At 51.6% G+C, this 25,740-nt stretch overlaps 2 protein-coding genes across 3 annotated transcripts in view; both read left to right on the top strand.

Moving 5' to 3' along the window:
- Positions 1 to 6,590: 6,590 nt before the first annotated feature.
- On the top strand, positions 6,591 to 16,191 carry SUMO3 (small ubiquitin like modifier 3). Its single transcript, XM_058296342.1, has 4 exons — positions 6,591 to 6,809; positions 10,309 to 10,437; positions 12,922 to 12,993; positions 14,791 to 16,191. Exons 1-4 carry the CDS (start codon positions 6,789 to 6,791, stop codon positions 14,902 to 14,904), a joined length of 336 nt encoding a protein of 111 aa, XP_058152325.1. The 5' UTR covers positions 6,591 to 6,788; the 3' UTR covers positions 14,905 to 16,191.
- Positions 16,192 to 17,597: 1,406 nt separating this feature from the next.
- UBE2G2 (ubiquitin conjugating enzyme E2 G2) overlaps positions 17,598 to 25,740 on the top strand; it is a 51,373-nt gene continuing 43,230 nt past the window's right edge. The window contains exons 1-2 of one of the 2 annotated variants that reach the window (XM_071214997.1): positions 23,121 to 23,235; positions 25,311 to 25,390. In XM_071214997.1, coding sequence (XP_071071098.1) covers positions 25,366 to 25,390 — 25 coding nt within the window. In that variant the 5' untranslated portion in view covers positions 23,121 to 23,235; positions 25,311 to 25,365. Of the gene's footprint in view, positions 23,236 to 25,310; positions 25,391 to 25,740 lie in introns of both variants that reach the window. The other variant, XM_004477216.4, reaches the window with a different exon arrangement.

The raw sequence follows: 25,740 nt of genomic DNA, 5'->3' as shown, positions 1-25,740 counted from the left end.
CTCTCTACCTGAATAAATTACTGGTCTAACTCACCCGATGTGCTCTTGAAATTCATTTTTGCAGCAGTCAAGAACCTAGACAAAATCCAGTAACGCCATGGCTTGCACCTCTTCCTCCTGGCCCACGGCTATCCCTCTGTCTTCCTCTCTGCCCACGGCCATCCCTCTGTCTTCCTCTCTGCCACAGCCATCCCTCTGTTTTTCTCCTTGCACCTGCTCTTCTGAATCCTGCTGACATCCGGCCTCGGCCCCTCCGCGGTGGCGCTCTTATTGCCTGTGTCCTAGTCCCTTCTGTTTACGAAGGACGCCAGGGAGGGGTTAAGGCCCGCCTGATCAGTTGGGCCAGACCTTGATTTAAAATGGTATCTTCAGAAGATCCTACCTATAAATGGATTCACACACATGGGAATGCAGATTAAGATGAAGGACATGTCTTTTGAGAGGCACATACCTCAGTCTGCCAGGCTGGTTATGTTTAGTGAGCTGGACCTCACATTCCTCCAGCTTTACCTTCTGCCCAGGGTGCAGGCTGGTTTGGGGGGGTCTCCTCAAGGCCCTGCTCTACCCTTGGCCTTAGGCCTTCCCTGTGCACCTGCCCCCAGAATGCTCTCTCCCGTGCTCTTGTACGTTGGCGCACAGCTGCTGCCTGTCTCGGTGCTGCCAGCCGGGTGTGACGGTGGCAGTGAGGACTCCGTGGCCCTGGTGCAGTCTGTGTTAGGAAAGCCCCGTGTCCTGTGGTCTTGGGTGGGGATTTTCTCGAGAGGCAGAAGACCCTGCAGGCCTGGGCCGGGGTGTGTTCTGATCTCTCCCCCGCAGGGAGGGTGCCTTTTCCTTTTTCCTTTTCCCAGCCACAGTGGTCCCTCCTTTCTGCCTTACAGGGTGTTGGGATTGTCTGCCTTTCCTCCAGCAACTTAGGGGTTTTGTTCCCCATGGGAGGAGTGTGTGGGCAGGGCTTGGTGCCCGCCCCCCAGGGCGGCTGCTCCGCTCCCCCAGCCCTCCCCGCTGCGGGGGCTTTCTCTGGCCTCCCCCCCCCCCAGCCGGTCTTTTCATGAGAGCCCCGTGGAGGTCTGCCGGGGCGCCTGGGAGAGGTGTGAGCTCGCTCTGCCTTCCGCTTTTGGGGGGTCTGCATTCCCACACTAGCCCACAACTCAGACCTTTAGCAATTTGTTGAGAAGGTTGTCTGAGCTCTTCTCACCCACTTCGTGGCAGCCTGTCTGTCCCGTTCTCTGCCTCAGGGAACCAGCCCCGGCTCTCCTGGGAAGCGCTTGTCTTCCCGTAGGTTTCAGGCTTGTTGATGGTCCTGCAATGTCTCTCTTTCAAGTTTAAGGAAAGTTATGCTTTTGCGGACCAGCCAGCTTCTCTTGTTTTTAGGGTGGGACGCTGTTCTTTCCAGCCTTCCACATCCTCGGCTGGCCTTCCCCCTCTATGGTGTCGTTCCTCACGATTCATCAAGGTTTTCTTAAAGGCCTAAAACTTGGTCAAGTTTTGAAAATATTCCACAAATGATTAAATGCTACATAACTGCTGATGGATTTTACATTCTCTTGCTGTCTATGCATTACGATATGCTTATTGTTTTATTCAGAGCCTCCGCGTGCTTACTGAGTTTATGCTGTTGCAGCCACAGTTCAGAAACAAGAGGGACCTCACCCCACACTGGTTTGAATGTGGAGACTGATGATGCCTCCCTCGCCTACAAACACCGCGAGGCGTGGGAGAGCTTACTGCACATAATGAGGCTTGCTGGGGAGAGCGGGGCGGGTTTCCCAACCTGGCCTCAAAGTGGCTTGCAAGAGCAACAGGAGACTGGATCTGCATTCTAATTGTGGGGATGGGGCAGGGGGCAGGGTTCCTGCTTGTTGGTCTCCCACTGACCCCAAAGGAGGAGCTCCAGCTTTTCTTATCTGCTTCCCAGATAATGGGCAGAAGGGGAAGAGGGAGTGTGAAGTTTTAAAGCCGTTGGCAATCAAACTCCAGAAGGTCCGAGGATCGGTTCCCAGAGCCACCTACAGGTACGCAGACACAGAAGAAAACACAGCAAACAGACACGGAGGGCAGACAACCGGGGGGGGAGGGGAATAAACCTTTTTTTAAAAAATTACATTTTTCCTGATTCTTGGTGGAATGGATGTTACTAATATGTTTCTTTTCCACTTAATGCTTTGTTGTTTGAATTGTAACTGCTAAGAAAATTGTTATAGGCTATTAGTTTTGTTTTTTAAGAAATTTATCTCCCCTTCCCCCATTGTCTGCTCTCTGTGTCCATTCTCTTTTGTGTTCTGTGTCCACTTGTATTCTTGTCAGCAGCATGGGGAGTCTGTCTCTTTTTGTTGCATCATCTTGCTGCGTCAGCTCTCCGTGTGTGCAGCCTCATTCCTGGGCAGCTGCACTTTTGTCGTGTGGGGCGGCTCTCCTTACGGGGCGCACTCCTTGCGCGTGGAGCTCCCCTATGCAGGGACACCCCTGCATAGCACGGCACTCCTTGTGCGCATCAGCACTGCATGTGAGCCAGCTTCACCATACGGGTCAGGAGGTCCTGGATTTGAACCTTGGATCTCCCATGTGGAAAGCAGATGCTCTATCCATTGAGCCAATTCTGCTTCCCTAAGCTATTAGCTTTTGACTGCTTTGCCTATATTTTCCAATTTTTTTCCTCTCTCTGCTTTGGTCTAAATATTTTCTTCTGATCTATCTTCCACTTCATTAATCATCTCTTCCACTATGTCTAACCCATTGTTAAACCCATTATTGAATTCATAATTCCAGTTACTGTATGTTTTCAAATTTTCATTTGATTTTTTAAATAGATTCCAATCCTCTGCCTTAAATTCCCATCTCCTAACCCATGTTCATGAATACTGGATACCTGCGTTTTTAAGTCTGTCTCTGATAACACTCATGTCCTGCTCTCCGTGTGCTTGCTATTCCTGTGTTTTTTTCCTCTTGGTTTTGGATCGTTTATCTCCTGATGTTCTTCATAATTTTTAACTTCATGGATTTGTTTTAAAGGTCCAGGATGACGCTACTTTCCTCCAGAGGGTTCCTTTTGCTTCCGGCTGACAGATGGGCTGGGGGCAGATTGTCTTAATTCGATGTGGGATGATGCTGCTTGGAAGCTGGGTTTCAGTCTTCGTGAGGCCTGACCTGTTAAACCCCACCCTCACTCATGTAACCCTTGCTGCTCCCGGCGGAAGGCGAGGACACTTACCCAGCCCTGCCGCCTGGAGGCTGTGACCACCCCAGCCCCCCTGTGAAACGCAAGAGCTCTGCTGCTTCTCACCTTCTGACCCACTGCATACTAATCACCAAATCCCTGAAAGGGAAACATTTGGGGGTCTTTGCCTCTCGAGTCTTTCCTGTTCAGGCAGCTTTCGGCTGTCTTTGAACAAATGCATATGTGTGGTTTTTTAAAATGTTTTATCCAGTTATTTCAGTTGTCCTCACTGGGAGAGTTTGATGCGAGTGAATCCTTCTTAACCATAAGCAGAAACCTCTCCAGATGCTTTTGGGATCTCTCCTCACACTATGTAAGTCTTCATTTATTTATTTTTCAAAAAGACTTCTCTCCCCCCTGCCCTCTCCCCATTGTCTGCTGTGTCCATTTGCTGTGTGTTCTTCTGTGTCTGCTTGCATTTTTGTCAGTGGCACCAGGAATCTGTGTTTCTTTTTGTTGGGTCATCTTGCTGCATCAGCTCTCCGTGTGTGCAGCGCCACTCCTGGGCAGGCTGCGCTTTTCTCATGCGGGGCAGCTCTCTTTATGGGGCGCACTCCATGCATGTGGGGCTCCCCTACGCGGGGACACCCCTGCGTGCCAGGGCACTCCTTGCGCGCATCAGCGCTTCGCGTGGGCCAGCTCCACACGGGTCAGGAGGCCCTGGGTTTGAACCCTAGATCTCCCATGTGGTAGGTGGATGCTCTATCCATTGGGCCAAATCCACTTCCCAGTCTTTCCCTACTAAGCCCACTGAATCCTTGCTGGCTCTTTCCATTCGTTGAGTCACATATTTTTTTAATTCAGGAAAACTGTCTTCACCGTGTCTTTGATTTCTTCCATTTTTTCTTCTGGAACACCACAGTTCTTGCGCTGGTCCCCAATGCCTCAGCTTTTCTCATATTTCCCCTTTTCCCTTCTAGAGCGGGCGAGCGCTCAGCCTTTCCCTTGCACTCCTTTCCGCCCTGAGGCACGAGGTTCTGCCCGTTGTCGCTGTTTTGAATTTTGGCAGTTCTTCCCGAGCGAGCCTTCGTCCCTGCAGCTGGCTGTGCCCGTTTCCCACGGCCGGCTCTTCAGGAAGGGATGCCAGCAGGTGGTGCGTCTCTGCGCGGCTCAGGCTGCTCGTTGGGGCGTCTGGGCCTGTAGCTGGGAGTCAGGCTAGGGGTCCCCAACTGCCGAGACCACAAGGGCACTGCTGTGGCGGGGGGCTCAGTGCCCCGAGCTGGCCAAGCAGCAAGCCCTTCCGCAGAGTGACCCCCAGCTCTGCTCAGCCGCGCACCCATCCCGGGAGCCCTCCTCAGGCAGGGATGCTCTCCTGGGAGATTCGGGGGTCTGGGGGTGGGGGGGTCAAATACCACTGAGGCCTGCAGCACAGCCACGGGGGCACATCGGGCTTCCAGGCAGTCCCTGATCCAGCTGCCCCAACAGTGCCCGGAAGCCCTGCCCGCCCTGATCAGCCGCAGAGCGCGCAGCATCGCGTTCTCTTCTCCTCGCGTGTCGTGGACTACGCTCTCTTGGTCCCGAGCCCTGACTTCTCCGTCACTTCCCCCGTGCGGTTCTATCATTCCGAGATTCCTCGCCATTTTTTCCCTGTCCTTCGAAGGCATCCTTTCGTGGTTCCCAATGCTGCTGTGAACATGTGGAGTCATCTTTTCTGTCATTTTAAGAGATCTGGTGCAGGTGGAGAGCGTGGGAGCGGCACTCCGTCTTGATCCGACGTTTGCACACACACAACACAAACAGTTCATACCGTGTTAGTGTTTCATGACTCGCTTTTCAACAACTTATCAATGTGGTACGACCGTCTTTCCCTGTTATCGACAAAGTCTTTTTCCCATATCACTCTTAGCAGCTGCGTGGCCTTCCACTGTAAGAACGAACCACGGCTTATTTAGCTGATTTCTTACTGTAACACGTCAGGTACCGGGTTTAGTCAATTCCAAGCTGCGTATTGTTCACACTTTAACCATTCTGAAATCAGGTGCGGCTGCCAGTCCATGGCCCACCATGGTCCAGTGTGTACATGGTACACACAGAAACGTCCTGTTTTACAACCGACAGTGCTTCAGGGCTGTGAGGTGCAGTAGCCTCCGACCGCCTGCCCCAGCCACGCGGCAGAGAGTAACCTGGGCAGTTGGTCCCCAAAGGCCATCCTGCCCTGGAGCGGCTGCTTCCCCGGCTCCCAGCTCCCCGCAGCTGGCCATCCCACCCAGGGCTCCGGGTCGGGGTCTGCACCGTCCAGGGAGCCTGGTTTGGGGGAGCCCCTCTCCCTCGCCTACACGGTGGCTGTAGCCAGGAAAGCGAGCGGTGTGTGAAGACTGGAGAGCGGGGCTCAGCGCGTGGCCATGTCACCCGGAAACGAGGGGACCCAGCCGTCCGGGCTTCCTCGGAGGACGCCAGTCAAGAAGCGCGGGGTCACCTGTGGGCGCGGTACTCCCGGCGGCCTCCCGCCACTCTTGGCTTCCTATCTGGAAAAGCTGGGGTCCCTGCCGGGCACGGGGGGCACCCGCTCGAGTACTAGCAGAGTGGCGCTCCCGGGTCCCTGCCCCGGAGGACACGAGGCCCACCCGGGGGGCGGGAAGACACCGCTCTCCCCCAGGAGCGCAGCCCTGGGGATGCGTCCCGACCTCCACCCAGGGCGGGCACGGCCTCCCGGCCCCGCACCCTGCGGCCTGGGCTGGTGGTCTGCGCAGGGCCGGCCGTGAGCGCGGGGCCAGCACGGCGGGGCCAGCACGGCGGGGCCGGCCGCGGCCGAGGCGCACGCGGGCCTGGGGCCGCGGCAGAGGCGGGGCGGGGGCGCCGCTGAGGCCGGCACAGGGGGCCGGGGCGAGGGCCACCCCGCGCGGCTCACCGGGGCTGCGGCCGGGCCCGCGCTCCCCCGAGGGCGCGCTCTGCCGTGGCGCGGGCAGGGCCGCTCTGCGCCCCCCACCGCAGGGCCTGGACCCGGGGCACCCGCGCGGGCCTCGGCTCCGCGGCTCCCCTCCTGCCCTCGGGGCGGGCCCGGGACCCCCCGGGTGCCGAGGCGGGGCGAGGGGGGCGCGGCGCGCGCGGCGGGGGAGGGGCGCCGGGCGGGGGAGGGGAGGGGCGGCGCCGGGCGGGGGAGGGGCGGCGCGGCGGGGGAGGGGCGCCGGGCGGGGGAGGGGCGGCGCGGCGGGGAGGGGCGGCGCCGGGCGGGGGAGGGGCGGCGCGGCGGGGGAGGGGCGCCGGGCGGGGGAGGGGCGGCGCGGCGGGGGAGGGGCGGCGCGGCGGGGAGGGGCGGCGCCGGGCGGGGGAGGGGCGGCGCGGCGGGGGAGGGGCGGCGCGGCGGGGGAGGGGCGCCGGGCGCGCGGCCGCCCCGCCCGTGACGCATTTCCAACCGCCGGGAACCACGTCCCGAGCCGGGCGCGCGCCCGACGCCCTGGGCGCGCGCCTCGTGCACGCGCGCCGCCACGTGACCCCCGCCCCGGCCAATCGGCGGGCCGAGATTTGGGGGGCAAAGCGCGGCCCCGCGCGCAGTTGCGGCGGGAGAGCGGCGGGGCCGAGAGCGTGACTCGCCCGCTGCGCGCTGCCCCTGCTTCTCGCCGCCGCCGCCGCCGCCATGTCCGAGGAGAAGCCCAAGGTAGGCGGCGGGCGGGCGGCCCCCGCGCTCGCCGGGCTCCGCGCCGCCCTCTCGGGGCCGGCGGCGGGCGCTCGGGGCGCGCTCCCCGGGGCCGCGGGGTCGGCGGCGCCCACGCCCCGCGCCCGCAGGCCCGAGTGGCGAGCCCTCCCCCGCGCCGCCCCCGCCGCCCGCTCCCCTCCCCCACGGCGGCGCCGCGGCGCGCCCCGCCCCCACCCCGCCCCGCCCGGCCCGGCCCCGCCCCGCGCCCCGCCCACCTGGGCCGCCGCCGCGCGGGGGCCTGGCGGGGCGGGGCTGGGCGGGGCCTGGCGGGGCGGGGCCTGGCGGGGCGGGGCCTGGCGGGGCCTGGCGGGGCGGGGCCTGGCGCGGCGGGGCCTGGCGGGGCGGGGCCTGGCGGGGCGGGGCCTGGCGGGGCGGGGCCTGGCGCGGGCGGGGCCTGGCGCGGGCGGGGCCTGGCGCGGGCGGGGCCTGGCGCGGGCGGGGCCTGGCGGGGCGGGGCCTGGCGCGGGCGGGGCCTGGCGGGGCGGGGCCTGGCGGGGCCTGGCGCGGGCGGTGCCTGGCGGGGCGGGGCCTGGTGGGGCGGGGCCTGGCGGTGCCTGGCGGGGCGGGGCCTGGCGGGGCGGGGCCTGGCGGGGCGGGGCCTGGCGGGGGGGGGGCCTGGCGCGGGCGGGGCCTGGCGTGGGCGGGGCCTGGCGGGGCGGGGCCTGGCGCGGGCGGTGCCTGGCGGGGCGGGGCCTGGTGGGGCGGTGCCTGGCGGGGCGGGGCCTGGCGGGGCGGGGCCTGGCGGGGCGGGGCCCGCAGCTGCTCCCCGGGCTCCTCCGGCCGCCGCGTCCGCGCTCCCTGCGAGACCCCTTCTGCCCCTCGCCAGGCCGGGCCCTCCGGTGCGCGCCCCCGCGGATCGGGCCTGCCCGCCGCCAGCTCAGCCTGCCCTGCCCCCGGCGCCGCCCGCGGGCTCGGTCCCGCTCCCCGCAGGCCGGCCGCACCTGACAGGGCGAGGCCCCCACCCGGGGCGCCGCGAAGACCTCGCCGCGCAGCCCTCCTGGTGTGCCCGGTTCCTCCTTGGGCCCTAGGTGCGGGCCACCTGCCCCGCCGCCCCTGCGCCCGCCTCTGCCCCCGCCAGCCCTGGGTGCGCCCCCTCCTCCGTGGGCAGGTCGCGGCCGCGCTCAGCGCTCGCATTTGCGGCGCGGGGTCCGTGGCCCCTCGCCCCCCTGCACGACCTTGTTTCCCAGCCCCTGCGCTGCACCTCGCCGGCCCTTGCCAGGCTGGCCTCGGAGGGCACCCGCCCCATTTTCCTGGGGAGGGAACGGCTCGGTGCCCTCCTCGCGGCGGGACCCAGGCCCGAGCCTGCCTGAGACCCCCGGAAAGGCCCTCCAGCCAGTGCCCTGGCAGCTGGACCACAGCCCTGGGTGGCGGCGCGGGGCAGACCGGGCCACCCTCAGCTGCAGGAAGTGCACGTGGGCCCCTTTCCCAGAGCTCTTGCCACTTACATCTGCCATTTCCTCAACTTCCATGTCCATTTATTTGGAATAAAGTTTTGCTTTAGGTAATTCCAAAATGATGAAGTTGTCACTTGCCAGGCCCCATTTTGCCCCCTGGGCTGCAGCAGAAGGCGGAAGCCAGCCGTCTCCTAGGCCAAAGGCCTCGGCTCGGAGGAGCCTTAGGGAAACGCCGGCAGGGTCAGAGTTGCCATCGTTTCATTGTGTAACATAAATATTCTCTACTCTTCAATTGATTGTTTATTAGGAACTCACCAGGGGATGGGGACAGACCACTGACTTGGTGTCCTCCCTCCCCAAAAGAGGCAGCGTCAGATTCCTTGCTGGAGTCCCCTTCCTGCCCCCCGCCACGTCCCTGCCATCCTGCCTCCTGAGACAGGCCACCAGCTGAACCGGGGTTTCTAGGAACGCAGGGCTGCTGGGCAGGAGTGCGGTTTTGGGGGCTCACCCTGGAGAGAGCCTCCACGCACTGCCTCTCCAGGCAGAGCTGGGACAGCTTAGCCAGGTTCATCAGCAGGGATGAAAGCGAGGAGCTGCGCGCACGAGAGGCGGATCTGAGAGAATTAGACTCCTTCACGTAGCCCATTTAGGAACGGATGGGGAGAGCTGAACACAGGTTTCTGTGGTGAGAAAGCATAAGATACAGTTTAGATTTCCATCAAAAGTTTATTTTCTGGGGAGGGGTATAGCTCAGTAGTTGAGCACCTTCTTCCCATATATGAGGTACCTACCTCCTAAAAAATTGCATTTTCAAATTGACTCAGTGGAATCTGCTTCATCATAATTGTTGGAAAATAAATGATTTTTTGTAGATTCCTTAATTCCAGGCAGTGCTAGATAACTAATGTGACACTGTCCTTAGAGAACCCCCAGTACCACACCCTGTGGGTACAGCTTAGGTGTCACACTCCGTGAGCTGCCCCAAAGATGGCCCTTATCATCTGTGTTTTACATCAATTCAAAATGTGTTTCCAGGCAAGACACCCCAATTATGTTCTCTAGTAGCTTTGAGTTTATCAGGAATTATGCAAAGATAAAGCATCATGAACTTCTAATGTTCAGATAGAAATGTTTAAACAAGAAACTGCACGAAGGATGGTTTTGCTCTGAGCCCTTGTTGCTTTCAGTACAGCAGGAAGGAGACTTGGACTAATAATACGGTTTTGAAAACTTCTGGACAAAACTAGATTTCTGCAAAATAACTATTTAGTGTTCCTTTTAATTTTAAACTCTTGGTTTTCTTTTTGTTTTATTTTACCAGTTGTATATAAGTATATAATACCTATGAATCTGTTTTTTCACTAGTTTCATAAGAATAATTTTAGAGGGAAACGGACTTGGCCCAGTGGTTAGGGCGTCCGTCTACCACACGGGAGGTCCGCGGTTCAAACCCGGGCCTCCTTGACCCGTGTGGAGCTGGCCCATGCGCAGCGCTGATGCGCGCAAGGAGTGCCGCGCCACGCAGGGGTGTCCCCGCGTAGGGGAGCCCCACACGCAAGGAGTGCGCCCCATAAGGAGAGCCGCCCAGCACGAAAGAAAGTGCAGCCTGCCCAGGAATGGCGCTGCCCACACTTCCCGTGCCGCTGACAACAACAGAAGCGGACAAAGAAACAAGACGCAGCAAATAGACACAGAGAACAGACAACCGGGGGAGAGGAGGGAATTAAATAAATAAATAAATCTTTGGGGGGAAAAAAAAAAAGAATAATTTTAGAAACAGATGGACTTTTTGTAAATCTTTTCCTAGATTAAACAGATTTTTTTTCCATCAACAATGTGAGAAGACACTCTGTAAATTTCCATTACGTTTAGTATACTCCCTTCCATTTGCATACTTAACAAGTAGAAGATAAAAATAATGTAAAAATAAAGAGTCACATGAGCTACTCTGAACTGGAGGAAGATTTTAAGGATTAGGTAGGTTTTAATGACTTAAACAGTTACCTGAAGACTTGCCCTTTCAAATTGTGGCTATCTGGGGAATGGTTTTCCTTCTTTTTTTGCAGGAGGGAGTAAAGACAGAGAATGACCACATCAATCTGAAAGTGGCTGGGCAGGATGGGTCAGTCGTCCAGTTCAAAATCAAGAGGCACACTCCGCTGAGCAAGCTGATGAAGGCGTACTGTGAGAGACAGGTGCGGGCCCCAGACGTGGCTCTGTGATGTGCTCGGAGAGCAGAAGCCACGGGAAGTCCATTATAGCGTCAGACACCCACTGGGAGCTGAGATTTCCTGTTGTCCTATAAATGCACTTGTGCGTGTCGGTCGGCGGCCGGGTGCCGTCCCCGTGCGGCACTCGGTCAGTGGATGTTTCTCTTCAGACAGTAGCTGTAGCTTGCCCTCCATCGTGCTATTTCTCCAGCAGGAAGGTGACACTGAGCTGTGTGTTGTGGACGTGTCCTCAGTCTGGGTTTTGCTGGTTGCGTCCTTGAATGTCTGTAGCACGTTCCTCTCTGTTTGTCTCTGTCAGTTGACAGCTGGATCTGAAGCCTTGATCCAGGCTCCAGTTCGCACCCCCATCCCCACCTCCGCCAGCAGGACAGGTTGGTGATGGCTCATTCTTCAAGAGGAAGCACAGTGTCTGGGGATTTCTATTGTTAATTAATTAGAGGTTACGAAGTGGTGAATTCTCACTCAGCTTTATTATTCCTTCTTCATGATGCTGCTGGAGTACATCTGACGAGATTGCTGTCCTTGACAATTTGATTTTCCAGGGGTCATTTTATTTAGAAAAGAAGAAAATATTTGATTCTTTTCCTTTACCCATTTTCAAAATAGTGAGTTGATTCATTAGCAACCTCCAATAGTGACCATACTTATTTATCATTTCTAGTGTCGTCATGAACTCATAAATGAAAACGTGTTTGTGCTTCTGCCTTAGCAGTGCTCGGGTGGACTCCCCTCTGGCACGTGGGGCTCTCTAGTCCTCTCCTGGGTTCTTTTGACGCCAGCGGCCTCTGGTGCTTCACTGCTATCTGTTGTGACAGGTGACCTGAGCTCGCTGGCATTTCCAGTCCCAGGGCTCCACCTGCTCTTTCTCCAGGAGCCCTGATCCTGTTAGTGGGAAGCAGCATTTCAAGACACCTGGCACTTGCGGCCCGCCTTGCCGTGATGCCATCTTTGCTTAAATGCTTGAGAGAGGACCCTTTTATGTTACTCTTCTGGTCATTCTTGACTTCGGATTTTTTTCCCTTTTATAAAAAGCAGCATAAAACACTTACCTGCCTTTCTGTTTTTCCTTCCCGCTTTTCAAATCCTGTCCTCAGAGGCAATCACTGTCAACTCCTTTCCTCTAACTTTTTCTTTTACTCTTTATTGGTAAATAGCATGCTTATCTTCCATTTTTTCACATTTTTTGATTTTTGGTGTTATTTTCATCTATAAAATGCAAGCAAATTCAGTTCTCTGGTGCCAGCGGACATACACGGACACACGCCCTTCCCACTTGCACCCCTCCAGGGCAGGTGACAGTGTGACTGTGAGCACTGCCCACACTGAGCCGCAGCGGGCACCTCATTCCATCTTATTCCTTGGGAAGTCTGTCTGTTTTGTGTGGCATTTGTGGAATTTTCTAGGTGTTATTAATTCCTCTTCCTTACAACCTCCACTGTGCTCTAACCTCCCCCTCCAGATCGTGAGGCACATCTGGCTTTTCCCAGCGTCCCTCCTGGAGCCCACCCCTGCCCCAGCTGAACTGGTGGCTTTTGAGGCTGCACAGCTATCACCCAGGGCTTCCAGAAGGCTCCAGGAGGGAGCAGAAGAGATGTTTTCATTTGATATCTGTCCAGTGTCTGTAAAATCAGAGTGGCTTTATCAGTGGAACGTTGACCCTCTCATGATGTACTCCCATTTCTCGGGGATGTAGGAAGGTGGCACACTCTCCTTTTTGGATGGAAAATGCACATTTGTCCCTGCTGCCTGCCTCAAGGCCAAATCATGGTTTCTGCTTCCTATGCTGCCTTCCTATCACGCCCCTTATTGTCACCTAAGCCATTTTGTTTCTCTCTGCCCATAGTGTGGAAATTCTGCTTGGCAGTCTAGAGGGAAGCTGCAGGGAAGCATCCGGACAGAGGAAGGGATGGGGACTAGGAGGTGGAAGGCGCTAGAGAAGGGCTTTCTGAAGGAGTAGTGAGGATGACTGTAGGCCCACACGTATCCTGTGGTCACCTGGATCATACTGTGTACATTTGGAGTTCCGGTTTTTTTTTAAGACTTATTTATTCCCCATCTCCGTTGTTTGCATTTGCTGTCTGCCTCTGTGTCCATTTTGCTGTGTGCTTTCGGTGACTGCTCGTCTTCTCTTTAGGAGACCTCCCACGTGGGAGAGAGGTGCTCAGTTGCTTGAGCCACCTCAGCTTCCTGGTTTGTTGTCTCATTGTCTTTCCTCTTTGTCTTTTTGTTGTCATCTTGTTGCTTGCCATGCCTGTTCGTCGCTCCAGCTTGCCTTCTCCAGGAGGCACTGGAAACTGAACCTGGAACCTCCCATGTGGTAGGCAGGGGCCCAATCGTTTAAGCCATATCCGCTTCCCTAATTCTGATATTTTGATATAAATATTTGATTTTGTGACTTCAGTTGTGTTATCCAGAAATATTTAATGATGATTGCTTTTTCTTTTTCAGGGCTTGTCAATGAGACAGATTAGATTCAGGTTTGATGGGCAGCCAATTAATGAAACAGATACCCCAGCACAGGTATGAAAAGAGGCTGTATATTGCAATGGCATTTATATCCAGTGGCTACTTCCTATTTGCATTTGAATAATTACCATTTAAAATACTCTAATTTGAGAATTGTTGGTTGATGCATATAGAATACCTTAGTTTTCCTTACTATTTTATTATTTCATTCTTCAGTCTTGAAATTAAAGTTTTCAAATGACAAGAGCTTACTTTTTCAAACATCACCCTTCATATTTGAAGATCAGAACTTAAGTGCTGGGTGACTCCTTCGTGACCTCGAGGGGGTGTGTGCCCACTGAGGGGACTCCTAGGACAGGCCAGGTAGCCACAAACGATGATTCAGAAGCTCCTTCCTTTTCCTGTCTGGATACTTGGTTTGCAAATTGAGTCAAGCTATAGCTAAATTCCTGGCTTGATTCTCATGCCCTTTAAGCATTTATGCACAAGTCACATGGATGGAAAGGAGATTGCACTTTTCACATCACTATCAGTCAGCACATTTAGTTTCTCTTAAGTATAGACTCACCACACAGAGAAATATCTAAGAGTTGATACATCATATTGCAGTGAAAAGGGCTTTAGACTTCAAAATAGAACCTTGAGTTGCAGCTCTTGCCACTGTGCAAGATCATGAGAATCAGTTGAGAAGTTTAATGTGAAAATATCGTTTTGCAAAACTTTACAGGTGCAATCACCCTGAAGTACCCCTGCGGTTATGGCATGTACTTTTCTCATTTTCTTATTTCTTAATAAACTCTTTACTACCTTGCCTACTTTAAAAAACCAAAAAATAAAAAATAAACCAACCAAAAAAAGCCTTTACGGGGCTATGTATATAAAGAGGTTTTCTTTCTATGCACTGTAGGAAATCTTGTACTTCTAACACAGGGTGCTTGGCTGTGTGAGGAATTACAAGGGGGAAGGGCTGCGCAGATGAGCAGTGTGGAGAAAGGCCTCGTGGAGTGGACGGGGCTCAGACGAGGAGTTGGAGGGCAGGTTGCGTGCAGAGCTGCAGGGAGAACTCCGCAGCTCAAGTGAGGGCCTTGCCTTGTGAGCCGGGCTCTCGCCCGTGTGCCCCTGCCGCTCAGTGCCTGCGGAGCGAGGGTGGAGGAGAGCCCAGGACGGTCCTTGTCTTTCCAGTTCTGAAGTTTCTGGGAAACGTTACTGCCTCCAGCCTTGGTTAAGCTGTGTGAACTGGCAGAAGCTTCCTCTTGTTCAGAGGATGGAGAACGGTCAGGGTAGATGTTTCTGTGCCCTTCTGTGTCAGAGAAGGAGGCTGCAGAGGGAATGCCGGTCCTCTGGCTGCTCCCTGAGAGGAAGAGGCGCAGAGGGGACGCCTGCGGCGGGCCCGCCACCTGAGGGGCCTTCACCCTGTTCTGGCCTGGGTGAACTTCATACATCTGAGCAAATGCGCTTGTTGTCAAGTGCCCCCTCATCTCAGCACAGCCCCCTTTGGTCCATGACTCACCATGCCCATCGGCATTTGTCCTTAGTTGTAGTGGAATCCTATTTTGTATAATTTCCAGTATATTTTTGTACATTACCATTTATTTTGTAATGAGACCCAGTTTTTATCAAAGTTCTTAGCTTTTGAAGACTCTTTTACAAGTTTTGTTAAGGGAAATGTGGTGGAGAAATAGGGTTTATTATAAATCCAAAACTAGACGAGGTGTGATGAGGGTGGTATTAGCTAGTGGAACAGGTGTATTTCCGTTAACTCTGCTGTTGAGTCTTGCATTTTCTGTTCCTGTAATGAAGAGAAAGCTAACAGGCGTCTCCCTTTCCCTGTTCTTGGCACAACACTCACAGCTGGAGATGGAGGACGAGGACACCATTGACGTGTTCCAGCAGCAGACGGGGGGAGACGCCGTCAGCGGGTCCCAGCAGCAGGCGGGGGCGACACGTGAGGCCGTGGGCATCTAGAAGCACCGTCACACACACGTCGTCTGTCCTCGCATTTACTCTTCAATAGTAAACACGTGAACATGCCAGTCACAAAGGAGTCTGCGGAAACTCGAGGACACTCAGCAAAATTATTTTTTTCTCTGATGCACTGTGAGTGCAACTCAAAACTGTCTGCAGGGATTAATCTACAACTTAAATTGGGCCAACAAGAATTGTTATTTTTGTTTAGGTAAAATCCGTTGCCAGGTTTTTTGGGTTTGTTTTTATTTTTTCTCCTTTTGTAATATTTTCCCCTCAAACTTGTGAACTGAATGTCCACTTCTGGTGTGCAGATGGCGCGCGTGTTCCCAGGTGCTGTGACTCCGGCCCTCCTCCCCACGCCCTCCACTGCCTCCTGATCATATGGCTAACTCGCACGCACCACCGCGGGGGTGCTTCTGTTGGACGTTTCAGAGGGATGATGGGGACGGAAGGCAACATTTGACTCTGTTTTTAAATGCTAAATATTGCGAAAATTTAAGTTTAAAATTTAAGTTTTGTTGGAATACAGTAAAGTTGAAGGGAAAATTCTGGATTTCCTCTTAAAAGGTACAGGAAGGAAAAAACCGAGTCCTTCAATAATATGGCCCTGCTCCTGGAGGCCCAGGATGCCCCCACCAGTGGGTTATACTGGGCAACAGCTGGCATGACTAAATTGGCTCTTCCCCTTTTTTTAATATGGAAAAAAGAATTACTACAGTTCTCATTTGGTAATAGTATTGTGGCTTCAGATTTCTTCTACTATTTGCTTCTGATGAGTAATTATGGTCTATATATGAAAAAGTAAGATTAAGTATTGCTGAATTTGCAGTTCAATTGTCATGTAAGAGAGCTACTTCAAAGTGTGGTTGAAAACAAGACCTGTGGGAAGATGACTTGATGTTACTCTCCTGAATCTCATGGACCTTTGCTCTGCTGCTTTCCAAACCTGTATTGAATTTATGCGCTAGTACAGTGATTTCAGTTCTGTGAAATATTTCGGGATCTATACCAATTAAAATTTTCCATAGTTCGTCCGCCAGTCAGGACCCACTGCTGCCTGATGACCGTTCTCTGCCTTTTTCTAGCCACCTGAACGGCTGGGCTGAGCCCGCTCATCCCTTGCTTGCTTGCAACCTCGCTGAGAATGTCCTCATTTCCTTGGCATTTTGCTGTACAGGGCTAGGGTGGGACGGTTTGTTGGCTCTGTTGTGTTTACTCACCAATTTGTACATTATTTGTTGTCCTTTACTACTGTAAACAGTAAATATAGTTTGGTATTCTGTCTCTTGGCTTATGTCAACACTGCGTTTGCGGGCGGGCCCATCTGTCACAGTGCAGTATTTGTGTCCACCACTTGCAAAGCCCCTCAGCTTTGAGGGGTGAGCTCGGCACCCAGGAGGAGGCCCTCCCCTGATGGCTCCCCTTCCCGCCCCTGGCGCATTAGCAGGGACAGGTCCCAGCGTTTTCCCTGCCGAGTGGTGCTGCCCTCAGTCCATCTGAACTGGCATCATGATGAAATGTACTTTTCCTGTCCTGTGTGTGAGTGTGGAAAGAGAATGGATTTTAGAGGCAAGCAAATCTGGGCTTCAGTCTTGGGGCTTCTCAGTATTCCTGGTGTTTGAATATGACTGTGTAGTTGACAACTTCCTCACTTACTTGAAGTAAGTGAATTGGTAATAATTTGACTTTGAGAATCTGCATACTTGGACATCACAAAGCAAGCATGGAAAATGACTGGGCTCTTTGTTAGTCTATCTGAGGTGAGTACAAGTTGAAAGATGAGGGCAGCCAGTGAGAGTCAGCACAGCCACTCTAGCCCTTGATTCACACATCCCAGCAAGAGTGTGTGGATTGAGGCACAGAGAGCGTAAGCCATCTATTTTCTAGCTGCCCTAGATAGGATGGTGGGAAAAAAGGGATTGGGAATCCAGACAAATGAGCACCAGCTGTAAGGAGAAGTATGCACCCAGATGCCTTAAGTTAGAAAAGAGTAAGGGTTAAGAATTTATTTGGGTATGTTAGAGTAATGCTGCTTGAATTTCCACCCAAGTACGCTGAACAGGAGAGGAAAGAGCAGGGCATGTTTTTTTTTGGCGGGGGGTGGGGTGGGGGGGAGGGGGTTATGTTCATAAGATGTCTTTTATCTTAGAAATTCAGGCAAATTATGCATTTGGAATAATAGATCTGCTGGTCTTAAATATTTTTAAAGTATTAAATTACATAAACTAGCTCCCAGAATCTTTGGGTTAAATTGATGCTGTAGGAAGAGATATGCCCACCTTGTTACCTGTGCCTAGGGGTCCCAAAGGAGGCTTTCTCAGTTTTAGCACTGATAATTCCAGGCATATCCACAGTTGGTCACTTTAGCTGTGCTGTACCATTTGGGAAGCATATTAATATTAAAGCTATACTGTATAACATGGGTTAAACTGTGAGATCCTTTTTATACTTCTGAACTTCAGTTGGCAAGGATATAAAAGACTAATTTTACTCTCATCTCACTGGCCTCCCCTGTGTCTTGCTTACCAAAAACATTAAGTTTCACACACCTGCCTCTCAGAACACTTCTACACCGATACCAACTGGTCCAACTTGAGAGTTGCCAAGTTTGGCAAATAAAAATAAAGGATGCCCAGTGTTTTAGTCAGCCAAAGGGGTGCTGACGCAAATTACCAGAAATTGGCTAGTTTTTATAAAGGGTATTTATTTGGGGTAGGAGCTTACAGATACCAGGCCAGAAAGCATAAGTTACTTCCCTCACCAGTCTATTTGGAGCAAGATGGCTGCTGATGTCTGCGAGGGCTCAGGCTTCCTGGGTTCCTACATTCCTGGGGCTGGCTTTTCTCTGGCTTCAAGGTTCCTTCCTTCCTGGGGCTGGCTTCTCTTTCCTCTGCATGCTGACTTCCCAGGGCTCCAGCTCAAGTCTTCAACATCAAACTCCAACATCAAAACTTCAATATCAGAAACCCTCAACTCTGTTCTTTGCCATGCCTTTTATCTGTGAGTCCCACCCACCAAGGGGTAGGGACTGGGTGGGGACTCAACACCCTAATCATAACTCAATCATGCCCAGGTACAGATCTGATTACAAACATAATCCAATATTTCTTTTTGGAATTCATCAATTACATTAAACTGCTACACCCAGTTAGATTTGAATTTCAGTAAAAAAACAAATGACTGGCTTAGGAGATAGATGAGGATAGAGGAACAAGAGAGAAGCCAGGTTCCCTGAAATAAGACCCCCATACCACCAGCCCCACATCTATGTGGGAAACTTCCATCTTGTTTAAGAAATTGATATTTTGGATTTCTGTCAACTTGTAGCTGAATCTAGCATGACACAAGATGTGTAAACCACATTTCCTAAAACAATAACACAGTGCTCTCCACTGAATTAGAAAATGTCTGGCAAAGATTGACTTCATTAAGAAAACTTCGAGTGTATGCCAGCTGCTGGTTTGCGCACCATGCTGATGCTAATGCTGTTTGTACTCAAGGGGAGGGCAGCTGTCTGGAACGGGACGGAGACTCCAGGAGGTCAGCTCTTTGAGGCTGCCTAAGGGGTCTTCACCACCGCGCCGTTTATAAAGGGCCATGGTCTTTTGAATGGAGTGTTAGATTCCAATTTTGTGGAACTACGACTCTACATACGCATCCTTGTATGTTTCCATTGTTAAATTTCATTCAGTTCCACAAGACATTCACTGAGAGCGCCGGGTCTGGGGCCATTCCAGGGACTGGGGCTGTATTCAGGAACAAGTAACAGACACAGCCCTCGTGGAGCCCAGGTTAGAGAACACAGATAAGAAGGATTTAAGTGAGCTGTATAGTGTGCTAATAAATTATACAGCACATTATGTAGTAAATAATAGATCGCAGTACATGGGGTAGTTGTGGAGAAAAAGTGAGGCATGGGGTTCAGGCTGGGGGTGGGGTAGTTTGTAAGCAGAGGGTAGGCAGGCCACACAGACTTGAAAGAGGTGACTGGCAGGGGCAAGGGCCACCTGACGAGGGAAGTGCCGCTGACTGAGTCACGGACATGCCTAGCACACTGAAGCAGCAGCCACGCAGCAGGCAACGGGCTGGAGTGCAGTCAGAGATCAGAGGAGAGGAGGCGGATGTGGAACGCAGCACATCATCAGCCGCCGTGGGCTTTTGGTGAATAAACTGGGAGGTGCAAGGTGTCAACCTGAACTGACACCTTTTAAATCGATCCTGTCTGTTTTACTGAAAACAAAAGTGGGGAAGGGCAGAGGCAAGGAGACATGTTAAGGAGATATTGCAACAGTGCAGGCGAGAGCTGAAAGGAGCTTTCTTTTTAAAAAGGCACACAGGTCCAAAAGATAGGAATTGAAGGAAACTTTCTCAACAGATAAAGGGCATATATGAAAAACCCACAGCTAACATTGCACTCAATGGTGAAAGAGTGAAAGCTTTCCTGCTGAGATCTGGAACAAGAAAAGGATACCCACTGTCACCACTGATATTCAGTACAGTGCTAGAGGTTCTAGCTGGAGCAATCAAGCAAGAAAAAGAAATAAAAGGCATCCAAATTGGAAAGGAAGAAGTAAAACTTTCACTATTCACAGATATGATCCTATACCTAGAAAGTCCCAAATAATCTACAACCAAGCTATGAGACTAGAGCTAATGAACAAGTTGAACAGAATGGCAGGATACAAGATTAATAAATGAGTAGTGTTTCTATACACCAGTAATGAGTGATCTGAAGAAGCAGCCAGGAAAAGAACTCCATTTACAAGAACGACTGAAAAATCAAATATTTAGGAATACACTTAACAAAGGATGTAAAGTACTCATTCAGAAAACTATAATGTATTGCTAAAGAAATCAAAGAAGACTTTGGAAGTCTAAATGGAAGAACACTCCGTGTACCTAGATTGGAAGACTAAATATTGTTAAGATGTCAACTCTACCCAAATTGATACACAGATTATGTGCAATCCCAACAAAAATTCTAACAGCCTTTTTATAAAGAAATGGAAACCCAGTTATCAAATTTATTGGGAAGGGAAAGGGGCCCAGAATAGCCAAAATGTCTTTAAAAAGGAGAAGTTAAAGGACTCTCACTTCTGGACTTTAAATCGTATTACCTAGTGACAGTGATAAAAACAGCATGATCCTGGCATAAAGTTAGACTTATAGACCAATGGAATCAAACTGATGGTTCAGAAACAGGCCCTCAAATCTATGGTCCAGTGATTTCTGACAAGGCTGTCAAGCCCACCCAGCTGGGGCAGAACGGTCTATTCAACAAATAGGGCTGGGAGAACTAGGTAGCCATATACAGAAGAAAGAAAGAGGACCCCTCTCTTATACCTTATACAATAATTTTATTCAAAATGGATCAAAGACCTAAATATAAAAACTAGAACCATAAAACTCCTAGAAGAAAAGTAGGGAAACATCTTCAAGACCTAGTGGCAGGTGGTAGTTTCTTAAACCTTACACCCAAAGCACGAGCAACAAAAGAAAAAAAAAACGATAAGTGGGACCTCCTCAAACTTAGACACTTGTGTGCTTCCAAGGACTTTTTCAAGGTGAAAAGGCAGCTTACTCAATGGGAGAAAATATTTGGAAACCACGTTTCTGATAAGGGTTTGATTTCCATGCTATAGAAAAAGATCATACAACTCAACAATAAAAGAGCAAGGAATCCAGTTTAAAAAATGGGCAAAAGACATTTCTCTAAAGAGGAAAAACAAATGGCGAAAAAGCACTTTAAAAATGTTCAATATTACTAGCTATCAGGGAAAAGCAAATCAGAACTTCAATGGGCTATCATCTCATACCTCACAAAATTGACATTCTTAACAAAACAGGAAACAACACGTGCTGGAGAGTAAGTAGAGAATTAGGAACACTCCTTCACTGTTGGTGGGAATGTCTAATGGTGCCACCTCTGTGGAGACAATTTGGAAGCTGAACATAGAACTGCCGTATCATCCGACAATCCCTCTACTGGGAATATATCCAGAAGAACTGAAAACAGGCAGACAGACATTCGCACACCAGTGTTCATGGTGGCATTATTTACAATTGCCAGAAGATGGAAACAACCCAAGTGTTCAACTGATGAATGGATAAACAAAGTGAGGTATATACACATGATGGAATATTATGCTGCTGTAGGAAGAAATGAAAATTGGGACACATATGATAACATGGATGAACCATAGGGACATTATGCTGAGTGAAATAAGCCAGACACAAAAGGGCGACTATTGTGTAGTCTCACTAATATGAACAAAATATGAAGAACAAAGACATGGAGTTAAAACCTAGAGTATAGGTTACTAGGAGATAGGATGAGAGGAAAAGGGGTACTGATGCTTAATGTATGTATAATTTCTAATTAGCTTGACCATGAAAGTGGGGAAATGGATAGAGTTGATGGTTAACACATTATAGGGAGTATAACTGACACAGCTGGTTTATAAATGGGATTGTGGCTGAAAGGGAAGTGTAGGGACATAAATGTCAATTAAAGGAAAGCTAGAGAATATTCTAGGGACTGAATAATATAGTGAACCTAGAGGTGGATGAGGATTGTGGTTTATAGTACAAATGTAAGAACGTTCTTCTATGAACTAGAACAGATATAGGTCACTATTAAAAGGTGGTAAAAATATGGAGATGCATGGGAAAATACAATTAATGTAATTTATGGACTACAGTTAGCAGCAATATTGCAATGTTCTTGCATCGATGTCAAAGGGACTACATCAGTGCTGAGGGTTGGTAATAGTGGGGTATGGGTTTTTTTTTTGGGAGTAAGGAAAATGTTCAAAAATTTAATGAGGTGATGACTGCACAACTCTGTGACGGAAGTGAGAACCACTGAATGTACACTTTGGATAGACTGTATAAGGCAGTGAACCATGTGGTGTTAGATGGATTGTGGTTAACAGTACAAAAAACATGAGTGTTCTCTCACGAACTAGGACGAATGTACAATAGTAATACATGGTGTAAATAATAGGGGGCGTATGGGAAAAAATGCCAAATGCATACTGCAGACCACAGTCAGGATAACAGCCTGGCAGTTCTCTCATAACCTGTAACAGATGTGCCACAGCAACGTAAGGTGTCGGTGGAGCGGGGCTGTATGGGAATTCTGCACATCCGCACGAATGTTTTAAACCGCACAAAATACTACATTCGCTTACTTTCTTTAAAGTCATTAAGGGTGTGGGTTCTGGAAGCATACACATCAGCCAGCCACAGCAGGTCAGTCGTGGAAGCAGAGAGAACCATGCAGAATATCGTGGAAAAGGACTCCCTTGTCACAGGGACACTCTCCCGCCTGCGGGCGCCGCTGGCGAAGCCGGGAGCCCACAGGGGCAGGACGGGTTAGTAGCTCCTCGGCCCGCCTCAGGCCCCGGCCAGGGTGCGCGGGGCTTGGGGGACCCTGCGGGCGGTGGTGCAGGGTCTGAAGGCTTCAGGAGGAGGGGTCCCCCGGGGCCTCGGGCTCCCCGCAGGGCGGCGGCTGCGGGGCGCCCTCCTCGCTCCCCCTGTGGCCGGCGTGGGTCCAGAAGCACAGAGAAGGGAAACGCTGGGACTCCTAGTTCCAGCCGAGCCTCCCCGACACGCACTACAGCCTGCCACCGACTTGCGAAAAGCCCAAAGCTGCCCGGGCGCTGCCTTCCGCAGGAGCGCCGGCGGCCGTCCTCCGGGACCGCCCGCTCGGGTGGGCCTCGGCGGGGCCGAGGAATCCCAGCGCTCTCCCTAGCCACGAAGCTGCGGGCAGGCGACGGACCCGCGGGCTCCGGGGAAACCCTCGCCGGGACGTGCTTTGGCTTTCCACCTCCATTTTCAGGGCAGGATTGAAAAGGCACAGTCTGCATATAGTGCCCTCGGCACGGCCCGGCGACAGCAGGGCGGCCGGCCGCGTGACGCCGGCGCCCTCCACGGTCTCTGCCCGCGTCTCTTTCAACCCAGCACCCTGACAGCCGACGGCCCCTACCCCCTCGGCCCTCCGGAGGCGCCCGCTCGCGAGTCCTCTGCAAGCCTCGGGCCCGGACACTCGGAAGCGGCCCCGACCCACCAGCGGTCGAGGCCCGCGGCCGAGCACCAGCCTTTCCTCAGGGTTCACCGCGCAGCCCCGCCTGGCTGCCCTCCGTGACCGCGCAGGCGCAAACGTCGCGACCCGGAAGGGCTTCCCCGGGCGCGAGAGCGACCCGGAACTAGGTCCTGGCGCCGGGGCGGGAGGGACAAGCGCTTATGAGGCGAGGCCCGGGAGAACCGCTGTTTCCCGGACGATGGCCGGGACGGCTCTGAAGAGGCTGATGGCCGAGTACAAACGTGAGTTCCAGGTCCCCGCGCCCGCCCCCCGCCCCCGGGCCGCGGCCTTTTGGCGCCTGGGAGCCCCCGCCCCTGCCCGCTCGGCCCGTCCGACGGCCGCCGTCCTGCCCGCCTGTCCTCCTCGCCCCTCGCCGCGGAGGGCGCCGCCCCGGCCCTGGCTTCCCGCGCGCGGCCCAGCGAGGGGGAGCGTTCCGGGGCGCGGGTCCGCGGCGGCGGCCTCCGAGCAGAGCGCACTTGGGCGCGGGCACGGCGGGCGGCCCGCTGTCCCCGGCAGGAGCCCGTGCGGCAGCCCGGGGAGCCCGCCGGGTCGTGGCTTCCGATGTGGGAGTTCTGGACTCGTGGCTACCGAGTCCTGCCCGCTTCCCCTCGAGCGAGGAGCTGCTGAGCTCTGTTGCGGTAAATTGTCATGAAAGCGGTCTGCATTCTCAGTCCTCTCCTTTGCTTACCACCTACCCTTTTTGTGTATACACTTGTAAGGAAGAATCCTAAAGAGAGAAGGTGGTAATATATTCGTTCAGACTACTTTAACAATTTAGTGCTTTCCTTTTCCCCCCCAAAAACACTTAGAAGTTTAATTGAAAACGATAGAATTCAGAAACACCAGATTCTCGTTTTAAAGTAAAATTGTCAGCATCTTCTGGAATTTTCCTAGAACTGCTCCATTCTTGTTACTATTAAAAAAACAAAACGAAAACCAAATTTCAGGTCCAAAATAACAAATGAACCTGCAGGTAAAAATTCCTCTCTTGGTTCTGACCTCCATCCTAGTTATTTTTCTAAATTTTACATTTGTACCTTTTCAAGAACAAGTAGCAGTATTTAATTTAGTTGATTAGTATTTATGAGAACTGGACTTTGTTCCTACAAACTGGAAATAAAGCAAAAACACCCCCCATACCCTATTCAAACCTAGAGAAAATACACTTCTGTTCATTAAAGCGTACCTGCTTTTTTGTTGTTAGGAGGTACCTAGGCTTGAACCTGGAACCTCACAAATGGGAGGCAGGCTCTCAAACCACTGGACTACATCCCCTCACCTAACTTGACTCTTGAAACAAGTTCTGTTTGGATTCTAATGAACAGAATCTTAACTCTCTCCTGTAGTTACCAGTGGTATTAGAGCCTTATTTTGGGGTCCTTCTTTCTTCTTTTCATCATTCAGACCTTTGATCAGAGGCCTCTGAACAATGGAAAACAAATTTGGTCATTTTTGAGCTTTTCTTTGGAAAGCTGTCATCTCACTTTCCACCAACACTGGGATGAACTTCAAACTCCCAGCACTCCATTTTTTGGGTTGTTCTAGAATAAACTTTTTTGCATGGAGACTGAAGTCTACAAACTTTTTGAGTTGGTCCTATTGAACAAATAACCACAAGGCAGTAGTTTCCATGAAATTGCATGAATCAAACATATGCACATTTCAACAGAATACAGTTTATATTCATCTCTGTCTGAGATTAAGAAACTGTTAGTTGGTTTCCAACTGTTTTCAATACTGGTTTGAAGCTCGAATGATTTTACTGTATAGACATTAAATATTTTGTTTAAATATTAAACATTAAGTTTTTTCTGACTATCCAGACTGAAATAGAAAAAGTAGGAACAATAGGCAAGAGAAGAATCAAGTCCAGTTAACAGACTTGTGACTTCCACACCATCTGTAACAAGGGAAGGGATTTCAGCATGAGTTTCGATAATGCCTGGGAGCTGGTTTCTAAAAATTCACCACTACTTACTTGACATAAAGCATTTTTTTCTACACAAGGTATTCCTTCAAAGCAGGGTAGGGGTAGGGAAGAAACCAGAAAATAAAAGTGGAACAAAAGAACTGCAGTGGCTCCTGTTGCATGATGAAAGGGCCAGTGTTAAGCTCCTTTGAAAGAGTGGGCATTCTGTAGCAGTAAAGGAATTGTTTCATGCCACACTGTGAGTCCTTGCCACACAGAAGAGCTCTTCCTGAGACATAATAAACTTGAATCCTGCTTATCTTCAAGGGGTACCTTGAGTCTGGTCTAGATGCTCTAAAGAAGATGAAAATTCCCTGCTTGTAAGAAACTATTTCTCTGTACTTTTAGGCTTACTGCACAATAGTTTAAGTGCCAGGCAAATTGACTGTTTCAGTGGATCTCAATGTCACACACCTATATGTTCCCAGGTAATTATTCATTGTTTTCTAACTTAACATTAAAAAGACTCAACTTGCTACAACAGGCACAACTTTTTTTTTTTTAAACTTCAGAAGTTACTGATGTTTGCAGTAGGCTTACGCTGCTACTTTTTTCCTATCTCTTACCAGCTCTGTATACTCACCACTGTAAACAGAACTCCTGTCTACAGATGAGGCTTTGACTCAACTCTCAGTACAGTTGTAGTAGGCACACTTTTTTTTTTTTTTTTTTAAATAGGTGTTAGGGCTTGGAAATTGAACTCATGACCTCATAATGAGGAAAGCCAATGCTCAACCACTGAGCCATATTGGCTTCCCTGAGCTTTTTTGTTTGTTTT

Source organism: Dasypus novemcinctus, chromosome 4 (assembly GCF_030445035.2).
Source record: "Dasypus novemcinctus isolate mDasNov1 chromosome 4, mDasNov1.1.hap2, whole genome shotgun sequence".
Classification (NCBI taxonomy): Eukaryota; Metazoa; Chordata; class Mammalia; order Cingulata; family Dasypodidae; genus Dasypus; species Dasypus novemcinctus.
Note: the sequence above shows the minus strand (reverse complement) of the source record. Positions and strands in the feature narration are given on the sequence as shown.

Bases quoted from the DNA above. Each gene is read 5' to 3' on its own strand.
- SUMO3 (XM_058296342.1), top strand. From the start codon at position 6,789: ATGTCCGAGGAGAAGCCCAAG. The intron at 6,810-10,308 runs GTAGGCGGCGGG...CTTTTTTTGCAG, and splicing joins TGTCCGAGGAGAAGCCCAAG to GAGGGAGTAAAGACAGAGAA. The intron at 12,994-14,790 runs GTATGAAAAGAG...CAACACTCACAG, and splicing joins AAACAGATACCCCAGCACAG to CTGGAGATGGAGGACGAGGA.